At 46.7% G+C, this 16,615-nt stretch overlaps 1 protein-coding gene and 1 non-coding gene across 2 annotated transcripts in view; both read left to right on the forward strand.

Annotated features, from left to right (window-relative positions):
- The window catches only part of LOC137228232 (uncharacterized), a 47,557-nt gene extending 45,638 nt beyond the window's left edge, over positions 1-1,919 (forward strand). The window contains exon 4 of the mRNA XM_067745375.1: positions 1,796-1,919. Coding sequence (XP_067601476.1) covers positions 1,796-1,878 — 83 coding nt within the window. The 3' untranslated portion in view covers positions 1,879-1,919. The remainder of the gene's footprint in view (positions 1-1,795) is intronic.
- A 4,554-nt stretch (positions 1,920-6,473) lies between these two features.
- LOC137228497 (U6 spliceosomal RNA) lies at positions 6,474-6,576 on the forward strand. The gene has a single exon (XR_010945286.1). It is a non-coding gene; the product is annotated as a U6 spliceosomal RNA (small nuclear RNA).
- Positions 6,577-16,615: the final 10,039 nt, after the last annotated feature.

The raw sequence follows: 16,615 nt of genomic DNA on the forward strand, positions 1-16,615 counted from the left end.
TGAGGACACTCCCCAAGGACCATGCAACATCCAGGCAGGATGGCCGGGGCCTGGGTGGTGTGTGCGGAGAGGGCAGGGGGCGCAGGTTTTAGATCTACTTGAAGATCACATCGATAGGATTTGATGATGAAACCAAAGAAGGGGCGGAGGGGAGGTTTAAAATGACCGGCACACAGCAAAGACAGGGAATCACCCACAACTATGCACCACAGAAATAGGGATGAACCTCACACCCAAGGTTGAATGAAAGAGCCCGAAGACAAGCAGACACAGAAGACACCTCCAGGCAGCTCCCACCTCCTCCTGTCTCTGAAGCTGCTGGGTGCCCTGCACCGCCTGTCTGGTGGCATCTTACAACCCTAAGGTCATCTGCCTTCCAAAATCACACCCAGGAGAACCCACATGGAAAAATCAAAGCCCAAGGTTTGAACAGTAAGAGACGACAGACCCGTGAAGAGATTTCTGTGGAACTCCTTGGAGGTTCCAGGAGCTATTCAGATCAGGACACAAATGGAACATCCTTTCTGAGCATTATATTCAATGCAGCATAATCTGAACGTTCTGACTACAGATTGAGGGAAGTGAAAACCAGAATTCATACATTCTTCTGTAAAGATGGACATGCTCGGTGTGAATATAAGATGAGAGACCCTCCATGTGCCATGCAAACCGCGGGAAATATTACTTTAAATTTGCTGCTTGTTCTATGCCCTTTGTATCACACATCTTTTAGCTGCTGGTATTGGAATCAAAATAGATTTTCTGGCCCCAAAGCAGAAAGCTTCTCCTAGTCAGGAAAACAAGTGCCAGCCTTTTGGATTGCCTGAAAGCTAGAATTAGTTTGAATAAGGAGCCTAAGTCTTTCAGCTGAGGAAGCGTCTTTGAAAGTGGGAGGTCGTCTGAGGACAGCATCCGAGAATTTCCTCTACAAGTATCTGGCAAGAAGCTGGGAGAAAACCAACAGGAAACAAAGTCTGACCCAGGGAGCTGTTGTGCACTGTGGTGGCTAAATTTGGTGATTCCCTTTGTCGACGAAAAATCAAATAACAATCAAGCTAAGACGAAAGAAAAGAGAATTTTATTCGAGCCAAACTGAGGATTATAACCTGGGAAACAGATTCTCAGAAGCTCTGAGAACTGCTCCATTGATCAGGAATTAAAGATGCAGTTTTATACATTTTTGAGTCAAAGAAATTATGTATCATGTTGACAGGTTAGCATTGTATCCATAGTTCAATCAGCATTTTTTTTTTCTTTTTTTCAACTATGCATGTACAGACAAGCCTTTGGTCAATGCCGCCCCTGGTACCCTTGTATGAGATGAAAAAGAAACATAGTAATTATAGAATTACAATATTACAATGCTGGCCTCTGAAGAAAGGGGCCAACTTTTCCTCACAGGTCGATTTCATCCTCCTGCTTTGAGGAGGTCTGGTTAATGTATAATGGAGATGCACATCGCACTTTGGGAAAAGCCTGCCCAAAGGGGGCATGTCATTTGTCTTCTTTTTTCTTCTTTCTGTATTAGTTTGATTGTCCTGCCACAGAATATCAATGGTTTTCCTCATCACCTTCGAAGGTAAATGAGAGGATAGTGTTTAAGCAGAATTGTTTTATTTGTTCTGACAGTTCCCACGCTGAGTCATGAACTTTATCACCTCAGTCCCATAAAGGCGAAAAACGATCTTCGTTAGGGCAGGAGAGCAATGGTCCTCCATCTGCCTTAGATGCGGTATCACATTGACCATTTTCAGATTTTGATGCATTTGTTTCATTCTTCAATATTTATTCTCAGGGAAAAGAGAAAAGCAAGACTGTAAATCCTCAAAGAGAAGACCGGAAGACTTCACAAGTCGGAGAGAGAAAACCATGCCATGACCCCATTTTACTACAGAGCATGAACCACCACGGGCTTGAAACTGCACCTGCTGGCTTTACAGCGGGAAGCAGCAAAGTGGATTGGAGAAGCAGTGGACACTGGCGGCCACCGTAATCCCCCGCCTGGGGCTGAAGCCACCTGCACTCCCCTCCCCCATCTCCCCCCCCAGGAGTGCTGGCCACTCTCAGCCTCCTGCAAGTTCCTCTGGGAATCATTCTCAGCTGAGAAAGGCCAGCTCACTCGCTCCCTGAGGTCAGCCTGCACCGAGACTGGTCAAGGTGGGGTGTAAAAGTTCACACACACACGCACACACCCCGCGAAATTCGGGAAAATTTAAAAGGCGTCCGTGTCAGTGCTCCTGATGGGGTCAGCCGACGCCTTCGGCAAGACTTCACTAGAGTCCACCTTCACCTTTGCTCGATCACGCTTCCCTTCCTTCTGCAGACAGGCGTAAACCCTGATGAAGGTTCTACCGGCTGAACACCGCCTGCAACGTCGCAGCGACCGACCCGGCGTGTTAATTCGTTTCTTTGTTTTCCTAGATCTAGGGGTGAAGGTTGGGGGTTCTGGGGTCTGACTCCTAATCATCTTTCATCTTTTTTTTTCCCTGGGGAATTTGAAGGGCTGTCAGGACAAGAGGTTCCATTTCGGAAAACATTCAGAATCCACTTCATGTGACTACGAACCAAGGCAGTCCTCAGTGTACCGATTAATCTCTGTAGCCACAAGCAATTGAGGCATAAGATACCGCCCGCCCCCTGGAGCTCTCTCTTCCTCTCAGGACAAGAAATTTCTAGCTCTCCTCCTTCCCCCATGATTGGCCAACCCCTTTATTCTCCTTTATTAAAGAAGAGTATGTGGGACTTCCCGGGTGGCGCAGTGGTTAAGAATCCGCCTGCCGATGCAGGGGACACAGGTTTGAGCCCTGGTCCGGGATGATCCTATATGCCTCGGAGCAACTAAGCCTGTGCACCACAACTACTGACCCTGAGCACCTAGAGGCCAAGCTCCGCAACAAGAGAAGCCACCGCAACGAGAAGCCCGCGCACCGCAACGAAGAGTAGCACCCGCTCGCTGCAACTAGAGAAAGCCCGAGCGCAGCAACGAAGACCCAACGCAGCCAAAAATAAATAAAAAATTTTATAAATAAATAAAACTAAAAAATGAAGAGTACACTACCCAAAGGTATGCAGACATCAGTGAAAACATCGGGATACAGAGCTGTTCACATTTCTCCTTCTTCAGCATTTTCACAATGATAAGAATAAAAGATCTGTGGAAAGCATTTCCTTAATTAACAGCCATACATTGAACACCTCCTGTGCACTCCTGTGGTTTAGAGTTCGGGAAAGAAAAGAGACAGTCTGTCCCTCAGGAGTTTAACATCTGGTGCAGAGAATCTCAACCCTATCAAACCCAGCACTCCTTCTTAAAACAAATATTTTGTAATGCCACCATCACGATTCTGATACAAAATCCATAAGTAGTTTACCTACAGATTCAAAAACCCATTATAATGCCCTAATTGTAAAGTATAACATACATTTATAGTATAAATTATAAACTATGTATTTTAGTTATAAACAAAAAGAAAGTTGTAATCTTCTTAATGTAGTTCAGTGTGTAGCTACTACAGAAATACTCAGTTGCTGTGCCTTAAAATAGCACCTGCCAGTCATTGTGATAATCAGGACTTCCAGAAATTTTCTAAAATGCTACCAAGAGCTGTTCTGCCTTCCCTAAAAATCACTAATCATTTAAGAGAAGAAAAGGAAACTGTTTGCTACATATTTAAAAGGTGGTATCTACTTCTAATATTTCAAGAATCATGCTTGAGCTTATGTATTTTTATTCTAATTAGAACAAGACTAGACAAGAACAGCATTTTCAGGTAACACCCTGTTAAGGGCTCAGTGTGTCCCCACAAAATCCATATGTTGATGCCTTAACTGCTCTAGCTCAGAATGTGACTGTGTTTGGAGACGGTGCCTTTAAAGAGGTAATTAAGTTAAAGTGAGGTCATATTACAGCTAGTGTCCTTACAAGAAGATTAGGGCACAGAAAACATGGCAGAAGGACAGCCACGTGCGGACACGGTGAGAAGGCAGCCGTCTGCAAGCCAAGGAGAGAGGCTTCCAAAGAAACTCAACTGCCGACAGCTTGGTCTTGGACTTCAGCCTCCAGAATTGGAGACGATACATTTCCTCATTTAAGCCACTCAGTCTGGGGGATTTTGTATGGCAGCCCTAGCAAACAAATCCACACCCCTAGGTGGGACTTGGGAGGGGACAGCAGCCCTGGGTGCCCTGCCCAGAACTGGTACAAGGAAGCAGGAAGAAGAGGAGGATGAAGAGGGAGCCCTTGAGCAGAAGCAACAGAGCAGAAGAGCTGAATAGCTTTTGTGTTGAAAGAACTGCATTGCCTGCTCGCTTAATTTAGCATTGTGTGCAGCATTTGGGAGAAGAGAGACACGATCCTCACAGAGAAGTCTGTTAACAATCATCTCTCTGTCAACGCAGTGAAAGAGAGCAGTTGTGAGCAAAAACCCAATTCTCAATTGCATTCTCAAAATGTGGTGTATGCAGAAATGCATAAGGGCAGTTGTGCAAGTAGGTGTCTCATATGTGCATGGGTAGCAAAAGTTTGCTCCAACAAAATGGGGACAAAATTACTCTTGTTGAATAAATTAATGAGGATCCATCTGTAAAGACCTGTTTTTCATTTCTGCGTTCTGTTCTACCACATGTTCATCTCCATGCGCATGTCTGATGGTACTCAGACCCACTAGATTGCCACTGCATCCTGTGTCTGTTCACTGTCCCTGCCGAGTCACAACAGAGCTGAGTTTACAAATGAAAAGAATTTTTTTCTTACAGTCAGCTTTCCTGTGAATCCTCACGCCTTGTTTTAGTATTACTGACACGGCAGCAATGTCTTGCCTGTTATGTAGAAAGTCCACACCAGCCACCTTGCAAGGGAAGGTGTGGAGAAGTAAGGGGAACGAAGCGGATGGGACGCATCCCTCCTCATGGGGGAAACAGCACACAAACAGGAAGAGCGTGGATGCCACGTGAACTGTACAGAGGAAATGTCTTCTCCCTGGCACTAATTTGTTTATATTTAGTTAGGCTTTACTATGTTGTGGACTTTGCTAAAATACTGCAGAAATACCAAAGAATTGTACAAGGACTCTTGTCCCCAAGAAATGATCATCTACCTGGAAAGACAGCACGAGCATAGAAAGCAGTCATCTAGAGGGCGGTTAGGGGCTGAAGTCTGAGACGCTGAGCGGGACCTGCCCTGCCTGGGGCACCCGAGGTCAGTCCTCAAGCCCGAGCCAGCTCCTTCTTTCAGTAAGAACACAGGACAGGAGCACACCCAGGTCCCTTCGTACCTACAGAGCATTGAGGTGACGCCTGTCAGAGTAAATTACATCATCAGCCAGCACAGAGCATCACTATTGCTCCGGTATTATATCGGCCTCGTTAACGGTATTTGTGTCTGTGTATTTTATTAATTGTCTTTTATTAATGAGTAATATTGTGGGGGGGGGCAGTGGGGAGATTGAGGCAGCTTCCACGGGAAAGACCCCCCCAAGCCGTGAGTAGAGGCAATGGGTAAATAGCTTCCCAGCCTGGTTTCCGGTTCCCATAGACACGACCAAAACTATGTTTAAAACGCAAATGTTTAGGAGAAAACGGCATGGTTTAGGAAGGAGGGGAAGCTAAGAAAGCAAGAAAAGAGGAGTCTCCAAGAGTCAATCGCTTTCACGAGATCTCTTCTACTGGGGTAACTGGAGCCTCCCAAGGGCTGCCAGCCTTTCATCTGTATGGGCCATACAAGTTACAGATCAGGGCAAACTGCTCCCAGCCTGCTCTTGTAAGCCACGTGGCTCCGCGTGCAGAGCAGCCCTCCATTCACACTCTGCGGCCCTCGCCGGCAGCATCGGGGCTGCGCCCTCGTGGAGTCTGCACTGTCTCCCAAGGAGGGAACCCTGGGGCCTTTACAGCCTGGGCTCTTCACTGCACCACAGTAAGTCGCGTTGCTCCAGGTAACAGGCAGGCAGATCTTTTCCCTCTCTGGGTCACACTTTTTCGGCTGAGGATAAACACAGGGCTGCCGTGCCCCGGTGTCGCGCCGTCCTCTCTCTGCCAGCTCGACAGGCGTCCAGCACGCAGGGCTGGAGAGACACAGCCACATTAACAGCTGGCACAGCACGTGATCCATGCACACTCTGCTTGAAGTGGGCTACACAGGTCAACTTAAACCCCCCCGAGAGGCATGCAACTGCCAACACCCCCAGTGGTAAAAGGAGGTGGAGCGGCTTGTCCGAGACTGGCACCAGCCACTAGGCAGTAGAGCTGGGGGACCTGACCCCAGGCAGATTCCCTGGCCGCAGAATCTGCGCTCTGATCCATCAAGCTGCCCTCATCCTTCCATCCTTCCCTGAGGCTCCGCAGACACCACTCTCCTCCAGACATATCCCCGATGATTATACACTTCTTGGGGGTTGGCTCAAGCTGGGGCCCCTGCCGCACCATCATCTTGCAAAGTTTATTTTTCCCATCACAGTTTAAAAGCAGGTCTCCTGTGCGCGCTTCAGCAACACTTATACTAAAATGGAGATGATACAGAGAAGATTAGCATGGCCCTTGCACAAAGATGACGCACAAATTTATGAAGCGTGGCATATTTTTGTTCCGACGTTTTCTTAGGTCAGTCTCCCAGGGCAATAGAAATAAAAACAAAAAATAAACAAATAAGACCTAATCAAACTTACAAGATTTTGCAGAGCAAAGGAAACCATAAAAAAAAAAAAATGAAAAGACAACCTACGGAATGGGAGAAAGTATTTGCAAAAGATGCGACCAACAAGGGCTTAATCTCCAAAATATACAAACAGTTCATACAACTCAACAGCAAAAAAAACAAAGAGCCCTATCCAAAAATGGGCAGAAGACCTTAATAGACATTTCTCCAAAGAAAACGTACAGATGGCCAGTAGGCACATGAAAAGATGCTCAGCTACACTAATTATTAGAGAAATTCAAATCAAAACTACAATGAGGTATCACCTCACACCAGTCAGAATGGTCATCATTAGAGAGTCTACAAATAGCAAAATGCTGGAGGGGGTCTAGAGAAAAGGGAACCCTCCTACAGTGTTGGTGGGAATGTAAGTTGGTACAGCCACTATGGAGAACAGTTTGGAGGTTCCTTAAAAAACTCAAAATAGAACTCCCATATGAGCCAGCAATCCCACTCCTGGACATATACCAGGGGAAAACTATAATTCAAGAAAATACATCACCCCTATGTTCATAGCTGCACTATTTACAATAGTGAAGACACGGAAGCAACATCAGTGTCCATCAGCAGATGAGTGGATAAAGAAGATGGCGCTATATATATATATATATATATATATATATATATATATACACACACACAGAGAGAGAGAGAGAGAGAGAGATACACTCATACAATGGAGTATTACTCAGCCATAAAAAAGAATGAAATCATGCCATTTGCAGCACCATGGATGAAACTAGAGGTTATCATACTAAGTGAAGTAAGTCAGAAAGAGAAAAGACAAATGCCATATATCATTTATATGTGGAGTCTAAAATATGGCACAAATGAACCTATCTACAAAACAGACTCACAGGCATAGAGAACAGACTTGTGGTTGCCAAGAGGGAGAGGGGGAGGGGGAGGGATGGACTGGGAGTTTGGGGTTAGTAGATGCAAACTATTACATTTAGAGTGGATAAACCACAAGGTCCTAATGTAGAACACAGAACTATAGTCAGTATCCTATGATAAACCATAATGGAAACAGAACTACAGTCAATATCCTATGATAAACCATAAAGGAGAATATGAAAAAAAGAACATATATATGTGTATAACTGAGTCACTTTGCTGTACAGCAGAGATAGCATTGTAAATCAACTATACTGCAATTAAAAAAAGAGAGAGAGGGGCTTCCCTGGTGGCGCAGTGGTTAAGAATCCACCTGCCAATGCAGGGGACACGGGTTTGAGCCCTGGTCTGGGAAGATCCCACGCGCCACGGAGCAACTAAGCCCGTGCACCACAGCTACTGAGCCTGCATTCTAGAGCCCACGAACCACAACTACGGAGCCCGTGTGCCACAACTACTGAAGCCCGCATGCCTAGAGCCCCTGCTCCACAACAAGAGAAGCCACCACAATGAGAGGCCCACACACTGCAACCAAGAGTAGTCCCAGCTCGCCGCAACTAGAGAAAGGTCGTGCACAACAACGAAGACCCAACACAGCCAAAAAAAAAAGAATCCGCCTGCCATTGCAGAGGACACGGTTTCGAGCCCTGGTCTGGGAAGATCCCACATGACGCGGAGCAACTAAGCCCGTGCACCACAACTACTGAAGCCTGCACGCCTAGAGCCCGTGAGCCACAACAAGAGAAGCCACCACTTGCCACAGCTAGAGAAAACCCGTGCGCAGCAACCAAGACCCGACGCAGCCAAAAATGAATAAATAAATTTTTATAAAAAGAGAGAGAGAGAAAAAAAAACACAGGTCTCTAAAGCTCCAGTGCCGTGCATTCAGCCATTAGCTCCCACTAATAGCTTGAGCTTGCTTTATATGTCGTACTTCCAGCTGTTCTCTTAGCAGTGATAAATTATCACTGAAGGACAGGAGAGTCTGGAAAGGGGGACACTACTCAGAAGTTACAAATTCAGGGCTCTAAAGTGGGAAGTCATGGGTGACAGTGTGGACTGGAGAGGCAATGACAAGGCAGAGATGAGAAAGAAGCTCAGGACTTCCCTGGCGGTCCAGTGGTTAGGCCTCCGCACTTTCACTGCAGAGGGCCTGGGTTCAATCCCTGTTCGGGGAACTAAGATCCTACAAGCCAAGTGGTACAGCCAAAACAAAAAAGAAAAGGAAGCTGGACAAATAACATGTTAATGAGGATATGAGGAAAAGGGAACCCTCCTGCACTGTTGCAGGGGAATGTAAGTTGGTGCAGCCACTGTGGAGAACAGTATGGAAGTTTCTCAAAAAACTAAAAATAGAACGGTGACTCAGCAATTCATTCCTGGGGATATATCCAAAATAAACAAAAACACTAATCCAAAAAGATACATGCACCCCAATGTTCATAGCAGCAGAATTTACAATAGCCAAGACATGGAAGCAACCTAAATGTTCACTGACAGACGAATGGATAAAGAAGATATGGTACATTTATACGGTGGAATATTACTCAGCCATGAAAAAGAATGAAATTTTGCCCTTTTGCAGCAACATGGATGGACTTGGAAGGCATTATGCTATGTGAAATAAGTCAGACAGAGAAAGACAAACATTGTATATCATTTATATGTGGAATGTAAAAAAAAATACAACAAACTAATGAATATAACAAAAAGACGTACTCACAGATATTGAGAACAAACTAGTGGTTACCACTGGGGAGAGAAAAGCGGGGAGGGGCAACATAGGGGTACGAGACTAAGAGGTGCTAACTATTTGGTATAAAATAAGCTACAAGGACATAATTGTACAGCCCAGGGACTATAGCCAATATTTTATAATAACTATAAATGGAGTATAACCTATAAAAATTGTTAATCACTATATTGTACACCTGTAACATATTCAATATAATATTGTACATCAACTATACTTCAATAAAAGAAATGGAAGCTGGAGAGATGACAAAACAACCATCCTCAACTTAGTTTCTACCTTTGGCCACTGAACTAGTGTTTGCTATGATGCTACAGTGAAACCTGGGTTCTGTAATTATTACCCAAATCCCTAGGCATTAAAGGAAAACAGTCTACCTAGTTCCTATCTCTGCCAGCCCTCAAAATGTACCTTTTCCTCCCCAAGCCAATATCAACAGCACCTAATTGAGAGTTCACAATTTCACGTGGAATAATTTTTGAGCGCTGGGTCTCAAATGGATATCAGGTGCAGCTAACACGCATAATAAAATCTCAAGGGCTTGCCAACTAGAGGTGTAACCTATAAACTGGTTCTAATAGCAGTTCATTCTGTGACAGACACTGCATGATGAAAGCATCCCACAGAATAAAAGAGCTTCTGTTTGCACAGAATACCATGGCAACTGGCAATTGCATCCCGATAGAAACATTAGGATAAAAGCAATCTAACAGAGATTTGGAAGGATCAGAACTTCCCTGAGAGCCTGGTCAGTTGGAGGGTTTGCTCCTGGCTTGACCTGTGAGGCCCAAGAAGCAAAAGCTGGGCAGTGACTTGGGGAGGGAGCTCACGGGAGATGGCAGGAGGTTGTCACCTGGGGGAGAGAGAAGTAAAAGCCCAGGGTCTCGGAAACCACCGCGTCCTCTGCAGCAGTCAAGGCAGCTGGAGAGATGGAGGTGGTAATAGCCGTGAGACCGTGGGTAAGGGGACGGTCTTCCCTCTCATTCCCCGCCCTGCAAACGCTTCTATCTCTCGCTGCTGTTCCACTGGCCAAGGCCACACTGAGTCAGCTCATGAACCTGGTACCTTGCAGCAGGCCTCCTGGTGTGAAACCCCACCTGACCATTCAGATCCACTCTCTGGGCAGGCTCTTCCAATTGCATTTGGACAAAAATTCTTACAGTCACCCTCAGATATCCAAAAGCCTCCAGCAATGTTAAGTCATCAAAAATTTGTTTCGATTCAGTGACGACTATATCCAGTCTGGTGCAATGAGTTAAAATTTCAATCTTCGTTCAGAGTTAACGTCTTCTCTCTCAGCTAGGGTCTGACATGGCCAAGTGGACCTGGGGCTTCTGTCTCCTTGGCCTCTCATTCCCACACCTGGGCACCCACTCACTCAGGTGCCTCTGGGTCCCCAGGAGCTGAATCCCAGCCCCAGTTCTCCAGATATGTGAGTAATGGATTAAGATCGCTACTGGTTTCTGACCACCTACACCTTGGATTGACTCGACAAATTCATTAAAATATCCATTTGACTTTTTGACTTAATAAAAATTGACAGGATAACACTGTGCTAGATACTGCATAAGACACTCCCTGCCCTCCAGAAACTTTGCCTCTAGTTCTGATGAGAAAACATGTACACAAATACCTAGACCACAAGGCCGCGCAGACTATGGCCCTATTGGTCATGAGCACAGTATGTGCTACAAGAAATTAGCAAAGGAAACTATCCTTTCCAACATGGCTCATCGGAGAAGACTTTATGAGGGGGTGGGATGTGAATTTGAGATGTGAATGCTGTGTAATAATAATAGCTCAATATGGTGTTTTACATGGATATTACCCCTTAATCCCTTCAACAACCTTGTGAAGGGGGTACTATTATTATCTGTAGTTACCGCTGAGAAAATTAAAGCCTGGTGATATCAAGTAATTTGTCTAAGTTCTCATAGCTGGGAAGTGAAGGATCAGAGATTCGAACCAACATTGTCTGTTTCTGAACCCTGGAGAGAACTTTCCAAAATGGGAGGTGGAGGTGGAATAACAGACAAAGGAACAAAGTGAGGAAAGGAGAACGATGGCTCAGGTGTGGCTAATCTGATACTTGACCAAAGGAGTCACCTCAGCAGGAGTGACGAAGATAGTCTCGGGGTTAAACAGGGCAGTGGACTCCACCATCTCCACTCTAAGAGCAGCCTTTAAGAACTCTAGGGCTTCCCTGGTGGTGCAGTGGTTAAGAAGCTGCCTGCCAACGCAGTCGACACGGGTTCGATCCCTGGTCCGGGAAGATCCCACATGCCATGGTGCAACTAAGCCCATGCACCACAACTACTGAACCTGCAAGCCACAACTACTGAAGCCCGTGTGCCTAGAGCCCATGCTCTGCAACAAGAGAAGCCACCGCATTGAGAAGCCCGCACACCACAACGAAGAGTAGCCCTCGCTTGCAGCAACTAGAGAAAGCCCGCGCTCAGCAATGAAGACCCAACGCAGCCATAAGTAAGTATAAGTAAATTTTTTTCAAGTGGTATTAAAAAAAAAACAACTCTAACCGAAGAGCGCGTCTGGAAGATATGTGTCCCATTTGCGAGCTCCCAGCGCCCCTGGTGCTGGCTACATGACAGGTTTTTCCTGAGCTCCTGCCTGGGTTTACTTCTTTATTTCCTATGGCAGCAGGATTTGATCTGACAGCCCTGTACAGGAGGGTCTGTATCTGCACAGTCCTGTGTTCATGCACCTGGGCAGCTCATGCTGGTTTCTCTCCTTTTCCTCAACCCAGATAAATAAAAATGCCAATCAGAAGTGTCCAGTAGGGGCTTCCCTGGTGGCGCAGCGGTTGAGAGTCCGCCTGCCGATGCAGGGGACACGGGTTCATGCCCCGGTCCGGGAAGATCCCACGTGCCGCGGAGCGGCTGGGCCCGTGAGCCATGGCCGCTGAGCCTGCGCGTCCGGAGCCTGTGCTCCGCAACGGGAGAGGCCACAACAGTGAAAGGCCCGCGTACCGCTTAAAAAAAAAAAAAAAAAAGTGTCCAGTAGGGCAGGCTGCTTTGGTTTAATCTTCTGGTGTGTTTAGAGGGTAGATTCGAGGTGGGCGACATGAGCGATACAGGAAATAGACTCAGACTAGGGAATTCAACAGCGAGATTGATCTAGAGGGTGGATCCGTCAAAACTAAGAAAAATCAATGCATCTGCCCAAAGCCAGTCACGATTTTCAGTGAGTTCTCAGTAGCCACAAAATGCCGTTTTTATTTTTATTTTTTAAAAGTATGTATTACCTATTGTCATGTTTGGTGATTTATAGAGTTATTTCATTGTGAAATGATGAGACTAGTGATTTTCCTTTCAAAATCAGCAGCTCACACGCTGCTCCTTCATCCCCTACGGGACCACCTCTCCCCTGGTCTGGGCTCATGTGCTTTAATCCACAAACACAGTCACATTTGTCACCAAGAGTTTGCATTTGCCAGACTCCCTAGCTACTACTTTTTTCTCCAAATTAAAAAGAGACAAATAAAATGGTAAGTGCAGCCCTTGAGAGCTACAGGAGAGTGAGCTAGAACTTCAAAACTGGGGGTGTCCCGGTTACTGCTGGGTCTGCCCCTGTGGTGTAATGCCTATAAGGGTTCCTGTCAATGAGGTCCAGGAGGAAATTCCAAAAGCATCAGGCAATACAATAATTTATACTTTCCATGTGGTTTTCCCCGTTTCTCAGAAGAGGTATGGTCTCAGGTTTTGGATTCTCTTTTCAGGCATGTTTTTTTGATATAGTAACGTTTGAAACCTTGCTTTTCATCTCCAAGAAGAGCAGCAAATGTGCATAAAATGCCTCTCTAGGAGTTGCAGAGTGGTGTGCTGATAAGCTCTGTATTAAAGAATTGCACTCAATTTTGTTCCTCCTGGAGGTCCCGATAATTTTCTTCTGGTAATAGCTATTGTCATCTTGTAGAACATGCTAGGAAGCACTGTGAAAGTGAAGGTATGCAGCATCTGGACCATCAGACTGGATTATAATAAAAGTCTTTTCATTGGACAGGAAGAAAAGTAATGGATAGTGCATAACAATAAGTGTTTTTTTCATGCGACACCTGTAAATGAACTGCATATCCTGTTGCTATGAATTTTAAGATGCCTGAGATAAAAATAAAATAAACCAGAGCTTATCAATTCAAGTCTCATTTTCATGCTATTTCCCACAGAAATACACTCTAGGCTTCCAGAAGAATCTCTGGACTTTTCAAATGAACATTCTGAATGTAGCCGAGCTCCATGCCCTGGCTCCTTATTTCACCTGTATAAATAGGTATGACCCACTGAAAACTGCAGAGGTGCAGTTATGTGCCAGGAAAGTACAATTGCAGACGTTTTTTTTTCCTGGAAACTGGGATGGAGCCCTCCAGTGGCTAATTTAATCAAGCAATGATTCCTACCTAAGCAGAAAAGCGTGCAAAGAAGCAGCTGCAGTGCAGCTGTAGCCATGACAAGGTGCTCTGAGTCTAAGAGACCTAGCAATAAACAGCCCTGTGACAAGTACGCATTTCCCTGGGAAGAGGACATAAAGCCTGAGGACAGAAGGAACAGAGTTTACCTCCTTCTTTGTGGGTGGCCTCTGAAGCCATTCTCTTCAATTTCATGGTGGTGATTTAGGAAAGGGAAAGGCCTGGAGTTCGGTGCCGCGTCAACAGTGAGAGAATATTTGTGCCTAAAAAGAGGAAAACCACCTATTTCCATGACTCAGATGTCCCAAATGTTAAGCGAAAAAGAATTTTCCATTATCCAGAAATAATTTATCTGGCAGGTGCTATAGGTTGACGGATTATGTGCCCACAAATTCATATGTTAAAAATCTAACACCCATTGTGATGCTGTGAGGAGGTGGAGCCTTTGGGAGGTCATGAGGTCGTGAGGGCAGAGCCCTTAGGAGGGAATTAGTGCCCTTATGAAAGCGACCCCACAGAGCTCCCTCGCCCCTGCTGCCGATGCGGGTACGGGTACAGTGAAAAGACAGCCGTCAGCTAGGAGGAAGGTCCTCAGCAGACACGGAATCTACCAGTGCCGTGATCTCGGGCTCACAGCCTCCAGAACTACAGGAATAAATGTCTGTTGTGTATAAACCACCAGTTCGTGGGCTTTTGTTACAGCAGCCCTAACCGACTAAGGCAGACGTTGGTACCGAGAGTAGGATGCCGCTGTACCAAATCCATAAGAATGTGGAAGACGCTTGGGAATGGGGTAATGGTGAGAGGCTGGAAAAGCTTTGAGGTTCCTGCTGGAAGAAGCCCAGTTGCCATGAACAGACCACGAAGGGCGATTCTGGTCAGAGACCAGAAAGAAAAGAATAGACTTCTAGAGAAGGCCTCAGTTTTTTAGAGAATAAGGAATCCTGAACAGAGTTTTGGTGGGAATGTGGACAAGGAAGCCCATTCTGATGAGATCACAGATAGAAATGACAAACAGATGACTGAGGGATGGAGGAGAGGCCAACCTTGTTACAAAGTAGCAACGAGCTTAGAGGAATTATGCTCACCTCGGAGGCTTTTGTGGAAGGTACGGCTTTCGAGGGGTGAAACTGGATATTTGGCTGAGAAAATTTCAAAGTGTCAGAGAAATTGCCCGATGCCTCTTGACTGCTTATAATAAAATGCAAGGAGAGGGCTTCCCTGGTGGCGCAGTGGTTGAGAGTCCGCCTGCCGATGCAGGGGACACGGGTTCGTGCCCCGGTCCGGGAAGATCCCACATGCTGCGGAGCGCCTGGGCCTGTGAGCCATGGCCACTGAGCCTGCGCGTCCGGAGCCTGTGCTCCGCAACGGGAGAGGCCACAACAGTGAGAGGCCCGCGTACCGCAAAAAAAAAAAAAGCAAGGGGAGAGACATGCCAAAGATGGAATTGTTGATCAATTATTGTGAGAATCAGGCCTGCCCCTCCCATCACAGGCCCTGAGAGCAAGGGCCTGGGGTCCACCGATTTCCAAGGAGGGGCTCTGCCCCACCCCCTGCACTCCATCGCCCCCCTGGTGGAGCAAAGCTATGGGGACATAGCTGCCTCCTCCCAGACTTCAAAGGATGCCTCCAAGAGCCTCAGGTCCAGGCAGAGAACCGAGGGGGGAGTGGGGCTGCTGCTGAGAGCCCCCGCTAGGGCCACACCAGCAGGACAGCAGAGGGGAGCCAGTGGACTCAGCTGTGGTGTGGTGAGTTCCCGTGGAGAGAGCCGCATGCCTGGGCTCCCACCCAGCAAAGTCCCCGGGGCAGGCCCTGTAGAGCCCTGCAAAGGCGGGCTCCAGAATCCCTGTGTCTGGAAGGCAGAACCTCGTGAGATGGGCCAGAGGCCAGAACACTGAGCCCAAGGTTATCCCTGAACCTTGAGGTGTGACCCACCCTTGCCCTGTTGCATTTTGGAGGTGCTGGGCGCTCTGTCTTTCCTATGTCTGTACTATGCCTGCCTCACCACTGTGGTTTGGAACCAGAGATTCACGGCTGGAGAGGAACTGGAGTCTCCCCCACATCTGCTTTCGATGGTATTTAGAGGAGACTTTGGACTGAGACTTTTGAGTTGATGACATACCAGAAGGACATGAACTTGCTGAGGGGGTAAAGGCAAAACAAACCAAGACAGCGGGCCTCGGTTTATCCAAGATACAGCTCAAAACCAGAAAGTAGTAACAGGAAAAAAAATACTGTTCTGAACTTGACCTGTTGAACGCCACTCCTCATCAAGGAACAGAAAGGGCCCTCGCTGTCCTGCCTGCCGAGAAGCGCCGGAGGGTCTGCTCACGCATCCGTGGCAGAACGCGAAGACCACTTCCCGCCTGACTTTTCATATCCCCCCATCTTGGCTCTTCCCAAGGATGCTTTCTCTTCTCTCTGGTCTCAGAGCGTCCATGGATCACCCTGATAACCAATACGTTCCTGGTTCAATCCAGTCTGTGGACCCTCTTCCCCAAAACTGTCCTTGGGGGCAGTGGCTGTCCACACTCCCTAAACGTGTGTGAGCTGCACAACCTCGAAATCTCACCTCCTTCCCTAACGGAAGTGCTCCTGATAAGTCTGTGTGGGGTGGACTGCCCCCGGCTCTAAGTAGGATGGTACCCAGCGCCTAGGTCATTTGGGGGTCATCTGGATGTACTTAGGAAATCACAGAAACCAATTCTCAGTGTCTTACACATGAGTGACCCCTAATATTTGTTAAATGATGGCCTGGATGGATAGATGAATGGTTGAAAGTGTGGTTGTGTGAGACATCAATTCCATTCCTAATTTTTAGGTAATGCATTTTTCATGTTCATTGTGACACATA

Source organism: Pseudorca crassidens, chromosome 7, assembly GCF_039906515.1.
Source record: "Pseudorca crassidens isolate mPseCra1 chromosome 7, mPseCra1.hap1, whole genome shotgun sequence".
NCBI lineage: Eukaryota > Metazoa > Chordata > Mammalia > Artiodactyla > Delphinidae > Pseudorca > Pseudorca crassidens.